Source organism: Micropterus dolomieu, unplaced genomic scaffold, assembly GCF_021292245.1.
Source record: "Micropterus dolomieu isolate WLL.071019.BEF.003 ecotype Adirondacks unplaced genomic scaffold, ASM2129224v1 contig_13273, whole genome shotgun sequence".
NCBI classification, from domain to species: Eukaryota; Metazoa; Chordata; class Actinopteri; order Centrarchiformes; family Centrarchidae; genus Micropterus; species Micropterus dolomieu.
The window spans coordinates 2472-12270 of record NW_025742259.1 but is presented as its reverse complement, the minus strand read 5'-3'; the positions used below and the strand labels follow the sequence as shown (position 1 = coordinate 12270).

At 42.6% G+C, this 9799-nt stretch overlaps 1 protein-coding gene across 1 annotated transcript; it reads right to left on the bottom strand.

The window, feature by feature from the left end:
• Positions 1-3155: 3155 nt before the first annotated feature.
• LOC123966361 (plancitoxin-1-like) lies at positions 3156-6687 on the bottom strand (the record flags this gene model as incomplete). Its single annotated transcript, XM_046042538.1, has 7 exons — positions 3156-3664; positions 4451-4645; positions 4739-4912; positions 5059-5137; positions 5637-5814; positions 5911-6008; positions 6624-6687. Coding segments are annotated over 7 exons (1162 nt in total), but the record flags the coding sequence as incomplete, so codon positions are not given.
• Positions 6688-9799: the final 3112 nt, after the last annotated feature.

Here is a 9799-nt window from a genome sequence, read left to right as displayed (position 1 = left end):
AGTTGTAAAGAAAGAACATCTTTTTCTTCTGTTCTCTACTTGTTATAGTTACACAGTATTAGGGGTGTGGGCTGTATTAAAAGTATCCACTGTTCTCCCATGCTCTAACACACAGTAAAGATGAAATGTGTGCTGTTCTCACATTCTTCCTCTGTATGTACACATAAACAACAAGGCAGGGAAATATAAAAGGAATTTATTTTATTGTTTGGGTACATTATTGTTCAGTGTACATGTTCACATCTGAAACAAACTTTACGTGCTTGATAACTCTCCCACCCCGCAGACATCTACACGTCAATACCGATTTATATTCATAGCGGCAAGTGCTATGTAGCTCCACATAGGGGACACAGGAAGTGACATATAGCACATTCATGCGGCGTCGGAACCGCGTAGGAAATTCACAGCCGCACCGGCAGAGCTCCAGAATGTGCAACTCGGCCAGCTCACACGCGGACGCGCTACAAGTGCGAGGGCCCGCCCAACGCTGCTTGCAGCTTTAATTTATTTATTGGAGTTTGACATTTTCGTCACACACTGACAAGATTTGGTTCCCAATCTGTCCTATAAATAATGGAGAGAGCTTCTCAGTAAGAGGTCCTTTACTTCAGTAACAGTTCCAACACAAATCTGTTGACAGATGAAGCTACTTTCCTTCTATAAAACTTGCCATGGTTGTAACAGCTGTGCACCGAATGAGGCTGAGGCTGTTTTTTCTTTTAGTTCAGTCCTTCTGTTGGAAACACTGAGAAGTGGTTTCTGCACCGGTCTCATTATTTTACTGCTCACGATTTAGTGTAGTGTGTTGTGATGGATGTTAGACCGTGACCCAAACCAGGCCGATACACTGAAGGTTTTTACAGATTCAGTGAAACGTTTGTAAAAAGCTTTCAGGGCTGACGGTGAACCTGAAGTCTGCAGAGCGTCATCTGCTGCCTCTTAGAGAAGATGCTTTCACTGTTGGGTTGGAAGGTGAGTTTGATCAGTTATTGTCCCGAGGTATCTGCATGATTCAACCCTTTCTATTGGCTGGCTGTTGGCTAACAGAGGGGGGATGATGGAACATTTATTTTAGATTATCTAATGGAATTTTCTTTCCCTTGTTTTGCTATAAAGGAGCCACCATTGTTGTCAGCACATTCAACTATGTAAAGAAATTTAATTTCTATTTTTAATTTCATGAGATCATTTCATTCATTCAGATCTAGGATGTGTTATTTTAGTGTTGGTATAGAATTTTTTGTTTATTGATCTAGATTTTGATTCTAGAGGTGGTCTAGTTGTTAAGACGTAAACTAAAAGACTGTATAAAAGAAATGAGAAGTGACCTTATTTGGACACGAGGGTGGTGCTGGTGAGGGATTCGCATTGCTACGTCTGCCAGGTCACCAATCTAGTGACTTGTCAGTCACCTTGTAGCCCCGCCCTAAAGCCTCCCCTGCTTCCTGGTCTCTGTTCCTCTAAATGGGACCATAATTTACTAAATGAACATCATGCTGTGTTGAAGAAGACTTGAAACTAGAGACTGAGACCAGAAACTCATCAGGAAAGTGTTTACTGAGGGAATAAATCAGCTGACAAGTAGAAACATTTTCTCAGAGACTTCTTTCTGCAGCCGCTGGAGTCGCCCCCTGCTGTAAACGTCAGAGTTTAAACTAAGTGACAGCTCTGTGTGAATGGGAATTCTTCATGTCCCCATCAGCCTTTACTTGGACACAGGCGACCCGTTCTCATCACAGGTTTTTAAAAACTGGAACTTTGTCAACATCCCTCGGTGTCTCATATCCTTCACCGTCTGTATGAGACGCCGTTTTAACACATGGTTAATGTGAAACGGCCCAGTGTGGCTAGGTTTAGGGAAAGATCCTTGTTTTGGTTTAAACTACATTACGTAACTTTAAATAAGTAAACTGTTTCCCGCAGTACATGAACCCCGGCCTCCCAGTCATAAAGACAAGAGGAAAACAAGGGCTGTACTCGAAACCGCCCAACTAAATTAATCGTTTGTATTGATTTGGCAAAAATACCTGGATGTCGTACTGATTCAGAAAAAATCCCCAGTCTGCCTCGCGTGCTGTTTCCCATAATGCAAAGCAGTGGAGCGGTAACAACAACCAGTCTTTTCTTTACAGGCCAACAGGAGAACTTTTTTTCCAATTTTTATATAATATTTAATAATTAAATCTACTTTTGAGGCGAGATATCAACTATAGATGTGCTCAGATGATCCCACAGTCACACAGACCACTGCAGCACAATGTTACAGATGTACACACACACATAGATATATATTCCCCTCTTACTGTTTAGTCCCAATCCAGAAACTGGCTAAGTCTGGCCTAGCATACTGCAAAATACATCAATTTAACAGTTTCATACTATATACTACTTCCGCATACAGCATGTTGTACAGACTGGGGTTGCCGGTAAAATGTAGTTGGCAGTTCCAAATACAGCCAGTGTGTGTGTTAGATTTCATTTATTTCCTTTAAGATCAACACTTTGGTTTGTCTCACAACTATCTGAGAACAAAGAGGACACACACTGCACATCCCCATTCATTACATGATGTTATAAATTATAACAAGTAAACAGCGGGAGTTATAGATTCCTCTTCATTAAACTACGACCATGAAAACTCTGGTGTCTGGTTGACTGTTATAAAAGTACCAGTTTTACCAATGTCCTTAGTCAAGGCCCAAAGTGGATCCAAACACACGAGTAAGTGGTCACAGAATAAGAAAGCAGGAGAAACATGATGATGATAATATGATGACGCAGAGAAGCATGACAGATTTTAGCTACTGTAACGGGAATTTCATGAGAACCATCTTTAAAACACTGCCATGTAACTAATCTCACTAGGGGCCTCCAGCCTCTTGGGTACGGGGCTTTAACATATGTCCAGAGGGGTCAGGACTTTAAGGGGTTCACCACATGTACCTTGGACATGGGTGTCTTTCTATAGATCCCCTAGAGAACACTGAAAGACACCACGTTCCTCTGATGAGACAGCACTCCGACCCTGAGACTAAGATAAAAGCTGCATGAGCTGCTACACTGCAGCTCACTCGGATGATACCCTCTGATGTGTATGTGTCCCCGTGAGTTCCTTCTGCACAAGACTCGAATAAAGTTCACAGAAAGACGAGTGTTTGCCTGAGCTGTTTATTCAAAAACGCTTTTTCCCACCACACTACGTTTTGAAAAATCTACAAAGAAACAGGACAGATGAGAAGCAGACAGCAGAGGAGAAGCCCTGCAAGGTGAGCTGCTGTCAGCTGCTGTCAGTCTGTCTCACAGCCACTCATGTCCATGATGTTCGGACTGGAACAATCCTCGGTGCTCCCAACAAACTGCTGAAATTGTTTCTGTATTTTTTCATTTTGTATGCACAGGGCCCCCCCACGCCTCTCGTATTGGGTTATTGCCCTGTTTACATCAGCAAAACAGCTCCAATGTTTATTTTGATCTGTAGCTACACACCACTTTGAATGATCATTTTTGGCCTGCCAGTTACCCAGATCAGTTGCTACACTTTTAATATTCAACACTTTGTGAACATCGCAGTAGGAATCTTCACGGCCGTGCTGGCAGCCCCAGGTCTGGACTTTCAGATCACTGCTGAGTGCTTTTGCAATAGTGACGTAAAGATCTCCAACTGCAAGAAGAACAACAAGAAACAGAGACTTTAAATCATCGTCAGTTTCAGGATGCAGCTACACGTGTTTCTAACTAATCTCTAATCTCTGAGTTTAATTTCAGTTCAGTATGCTTTATTTGCACAAGTGTAACAAAGACAATAGAATATGGTGTTATTCATAAAATTAACAAGGTAGCAGAAAACAATGAACACATGCTGTGCGTTTGAGAAAGAATCACTGAGCAGGACTTTTTAGGGTTTTGAAAGCATTTGAATTCAGTGCTGCTTCATTTAAATGTTAAAGCACAGGAGAGTGTTTAGGTCATATTTTATTTTATATTATTGTGCTATATATCTTTCTTGTGCATCTAATAGGTTGCTGAACGTTAGAGACAGAGCTCAGTTAAAACGTTACGTGTGAAAGATGTTGCAGATTAATAAGTCACCACTCTGAAACTCTTGCTACAGTCTATGATGTGAAGCTGGTTCTGGCTGTTCTGCCTGTGTTTCAGGACCCGCCCTACTCTGCTTCTGATTGGCTAGTAGTCCTTAACTAGGTACCGTGCCTGTGCACCGCCCAAAAAAAGATCACATACTAGAGAGAGGCTTCACTGCGTAGCTGCAACGGAGCGCTTAACACCCCGGGTGAAAAGAGGAGCTGCAGCAACGTGCACTATGAAAAAAAGAAGGTGTTTTTTGAAATTTAAACTTTGTAAACCTGTTCTGGTACAACCACTAAATAAAATGATGAACCTGCAAATGAGCAGAATATGACCTCGTCAAACAAACGTGCAGACATCTCACCTTCTTCCTCATCTGGCTGTTGTTTAGAAAAGCTGCGAAAACTCTGGTCTCCACTTGATGTCAGCGACTGGAAGTCACGGAGCGGGGGAACACTTGGGGTCCAGCCCCAGTTTACAGCGTCCTTTAGTTCCTGATGAAAGCTATCTGGAACGTCATGTTCGAATGGGAACGCTCTGATGTACTGCAGGTGGTTACCTGAAAACAGAACATGACAGATTCACAGTAACATTCAGTTCAGCAGCTGCAGTATAGGTCTTCACATTGACAGTGTTTCACTGAGCTCCGTACCTATTTTACTGAACTCGCTGTAGGGGAACGTTACACAGATGAACGTCTGAGCATTTTTCTCTCCGCTGTCGGGCCAGAAATGATTTGGATCTCTGTTGAAAGGGAACTGTGGTGTGCTGTGCAGGAGCCAGACTCCTGTGCCTTCTGTGCCGAGTTTCTCCACCATCACAACTCCTGGGGAGCATGAAGAGAAGACAGCAGGTCAGAAAATGGTAAAGTGGCTGCATTTGTGCTTTTGATTGGTTTGGTTGGCTTTTTGGTTCCCAATCTGTCCTATAAATAATGGAGAGAGCTTCTCAGTAAGAACATTTCTCTGTTACCTTTGCTGTGGCCAAACTCTTTCAAAACACTACATCCTGGAGGCTGGTCGCTGTAGCTGATGAATCCAAAGTTTGGTTGCTGCAAATTGTGCAGAAGGAAGAGAAGGAGAAGGATTCATTTACACTTTTATGAATACAAAGAATCACTACCCACATCCAGCAGGTGTAAATAATTAACAATATACAACCACAGCACACAGAACCAATAAGTACATTGTTGTTCTGATAATTTAGTTTAATTTAAATTACAGGAACTATTTCAGCAGCAAAAGCCAAATAAATTACTTGACTTGACTTTGAAAGTATACCAGTCTAGATACTATACCCTATACCAGAAGCTGCCATCATACTCCCAGTGTGAGCATCCTAAATATCCATATAAATGACTGGTGTCTCTCTGGTTCAGTCACTGGCAGTGCTGTGTCTTATGATACAGCTTTAATGTGTCACACTGAAGCAGATGAATTTATCACATTTAGTCTCTCTGCACCAGTACTGACTTGCTATGTATCTTGGGGCAGCTTCATTCTTCATCAGAGGTGTGTGTGCATGTTTAGTGCTCTGATTATGATTCTCACCATTGATCTGATTGGAGTAAAGAGGGGCCGCAGGGTGTTTGCCAGGACGCCGTTCGGATGCTTGATGTCCTTGTAGCCAGGTTTATACGGTTTCATCGTTGTCGTTTCATGCGGATCGATGTAAAGATACTCCAGACCAGTTAGAGCTTGCAGTTTGGGTGCCTTGTATAAGATGAACCTGATGATAGACAGTTAACTGTTGATCAAATGTTAATTCTGCATCAGCGTCCTGACAGCAGAAGAAGGTTTACTATCAGTCCAGATGCTGTCTCACCAGTCCACGTCCCCATTGTTGTTATTTTTGCAGCTGACTTTGCCCTCAGAGCCCCAGCAGAGCAGACTGACGGTCAGGACGATCCTCCACATGACTCCCTGAAACACACATGAAACACACAGCAGCATGTTATCTCGCTTCATGTCAGCACCTTTCACTCCATAGATGTGTGAGCGTTTCACACCAGCCTTATGTTTGAAAAGACCCAGAATCATTTTTCTATAGAAACTGCAAAGGCAACAGAATCTGCGGATCCAGAAGAGCTTTAGTTGGTCACATATTATCACAAACAGAACGGCCTGGCCCTGCTCTATATGAAAAGTGCACTGAGATAACTTTTGTTGTGAATTGTTGCTATAAATAAAATTGTTAAAATGGATTTTAATGAGTATGCAGGCTTGTTTATTAAGCAGAGAAAAAGAGTTCTTCCTTCCAGATGTATTGATTCATTGATTGTATAAACATACTGAAACAGGAGGCTTCCAGCTGGAGCTTTGTGTGGAATTATTTAGACGTTAAAAACTAAGACCAGCATGAATGCTAAAGTGCCATAAAGCAGGACCAGTAAGAGCTGCTGGTCGATTTCCCGTTTGTGCTGTCGGCCCAACAACAATGAACTCAGATCTCTGGGGTATTAGCTCAGGTTGCTTACGTGAAGGGACACAATACATATTTGTCCTCTAACCTGTAGCTCTTAATTTTTGTGGACTTACTGAGATGTGAAGCTGAATCAGTTCAGGACCACAGCAGACGTTAGTAGAGAGAAACAGGCCCACGCTAACCCAGCAGGTTGGAACCACTTACTGTGAGAGGGAATCAAATGTTGTTCTTCAGCTTCAGTCTGGATTTAAACTTCTTTAACCTGCTCAGTATTTCTGTGGCCTGCAGCACTCCCAGGTTCCCCTCTTCACCTAAACTCTGTGTACCTCTCTTTGTACCTCTGCCCCCCCCCACATCAAATCAACCAATCACCATCCCCGGCTATCTGCTGCCCAACAGGCTGTAACACAGTTTCCATTTATGGTCAAACAGCCGTGAACCAGGAGAGAGCTCCAAACTGTCAATATTAATGTGAACCTTGGTCCTCACAAACAAACTGAACTCCAGGTGACCTTCACTCTTCATGAACACGGAAACATTACACACATCTCAGGAGGTAAAGCGGCCGACGCTGCTCAGCCCGGCGCCCCGCGAGGTCGCTCGCTGCCGTCGGCGTGAATGAGAGGTTAAAGCTGTAAAGCACTTTGGATAAAAGCGCCGCATTAATGCAGCTTTTACCGTTTGCATCATCATGTTGTTGTGAGCAGAGTAGCATGCTAACATTAGCATATAACTCAAAGTACAGAACAGAAAAAGTATCTTAATCTTCCTCTCAGATTTAGTGCGTTCACATGTATAAATACAGGTCAAAGGCAAATAAACTTCATCTAAGAGCTGTTTTTATCCGAATACTGATGAATATGAAGCAAATGAATCATTTTATTAGCACCTGCTATCTAGAGCCAAAGTGTTCCATGACTGTCAATCATTTAATGAAATTTGGGTCACATGACTTCTCAGAAACAGTTTGGCATGGAGAGTGGAACAGGTCGGGGGGGCGGCTCTCCTTTAGTTTGACCTGACAGAAAGTTGGTGACAACATTTACAGTAAAACAGGAAGACAGTTCACGCAGAGAAGAGCGGGAACAATCAGCTGGCGTGGGCGAGTTCACCTGAGCAGGGGGACAAATCACAAGTTTAACCTGCTTTCATTTGCTCTGCAGCTCTGAAGAGAAAAGACTCCTACAGGGTCCTGACATGGACAAAAGTGGGGTTACTAATATAAAAGCAGGGACTTTCCACATCAGGTTAACCAGTTTCACTGTGATCACTGGATCATCTGCTGTGGCTCTAAACTGGGCTTCTAACAGCTGGAAGAAAGATGACTATTTATATGATGGAAGTAGTATTAGAATAGTTTTATTCTCCCTCATGCTGTTTTTGTTGCAGCTTAAAATAACACGAGTTATTTTAACGTTGTGAACATTCAGCTGAAATAATAATTGGAACTGAAAATGTCCACTGGACTCGCTGCAGTCCAGAAAACAGTCATGCAGCAGTTTATCACAAAGAGCTCAAGATCATTTAGACCAAAAAATGAAGAAACAGAACAGTTTTTCCAGCATTTCACCTGCCAGGTGTAAATATGGCAACATCGAGGGTCCTGGAGAAATGTGAAGAATAAACATCCGACAGACAAAGATTCCTTCCTTACTAGATGGATGAAACACATTTATGTGTTAGAAATGATATCAGGCTAAAAAGTCAGTGAAAATGTAGAATGCTTTACAAACGTGAGAAAAAGAGTGAATACTGGCTCCTCAGAAGTGATTTCTGCTGTCCTCATCACTGCAGCCGGGATGGAACATGTTTCCTGTTACTAAACTTCTGTCTAAATAGTTTGTAACGGGCTGATTTACAGATCTGTGTGTCAGAGCTGCAGCATTCAAGAGTTCAAAGCTTTGAAAAGCTGCAGGAATGTGCAGCTCTCTCATTGGACACCAATGAGAGCATTTTTATTATTTTTAAAAACAGGAATGTGTTCCTGGAAACACTTTTCTTTACTTTCCAGATGACTTCAGACTCATTGTTAGTGATTATTAGTATCAGTAATGAGTAGAAGGAGAAAACGTCTCGGGTTACGTATGTAACCCTTGTTCCCCGAAAGGGGAACGAGACACTGCGTCTGTGACGACACTATGGGAACGCCTCTGGGCGTGGCAGGGCTTTATTATGAATGAAACTACTCCAATTGTAGGGGCGGACAGACCGGTGAGGGCCCGCTGGTGGCTAGCGAGTCCCGAGTAACTTCAGGTAAGACGATGATCACGCAATAGTGGAGCTTCCAAACATACTCAGAATGCCTGCTGAATAGAAAGAAGCTAATGTGTCCGGTGTGCCGGCGTGCTTATATACCCCCTCCAGTTACGCCGTCACACGCTACCGTTCTAGTAACACCAATAGGATTGGAGTAGTTTCATTCATAATTCAGCCCTGCCACGCCCAGAGGCGTTCCCATAGTGTCGTCACTCGAAGGGGAACTTCTCAACCGCCATCACCGCACCTGTACAGACCTGCTACAGAACCAGACTACAGAGAGACCTCTTAAATGTTTTCATGTTCATTTAACATCAGTTCCACACTTGTCAGATACAGTTCATTGAGAGCTGCTGGTCACCTCTCATCATCTGCTGCTATCTCTCTCTGCTGAATCTGAACCAGATCATAAATCCAGTTTCCCTCAGACCGTAAAAAAATGTGCTCACATAATTCTGTGCACAGTTAGCTTCTTCAGTAGCTCTGACTGTGATGCATCATTTGAGGTTTAAAAAGGTACTGAAGAACAAAAATGTACAGAAAAGACTAGTGATTACATGAGAAGGCCTATTTGAGTTTGAGGAAGCTGTATTGAGGTCCTTTCCTTCAGTTAAATCACCGATACTGCAATATAAATGTTCTCAAAGTAAAACTGCATGAGAAATTCTAGAAGTACAGTGGGGGAAATAAGTATTTGACCCCTTGCTGATTTTGCAGGTTTGCCCACTTACAAAGAATGCAACGATCTATAATTTTAATCATATGTACATTCTAACAGTGAAAGACAGAATCCCAAAGAAATTTCCAGAAAATCACATCATATGAATTTATAAAAATTGATAACCATCTGATGAGGAAAAACAAGTATTTGACCCCCTGGACAAACAGCATGTTAATATTTTGTAGAAAAGCCATTATTGGCCAGCACAGATGTCAAACGGTTTTTATAGTTGGTGACAAGGTTTGTGCACATTTCGGCAGGGATGTTGGCCCACTCCTCCCTGCAGACAGCCTCCAAATCATTCAGGTTCCG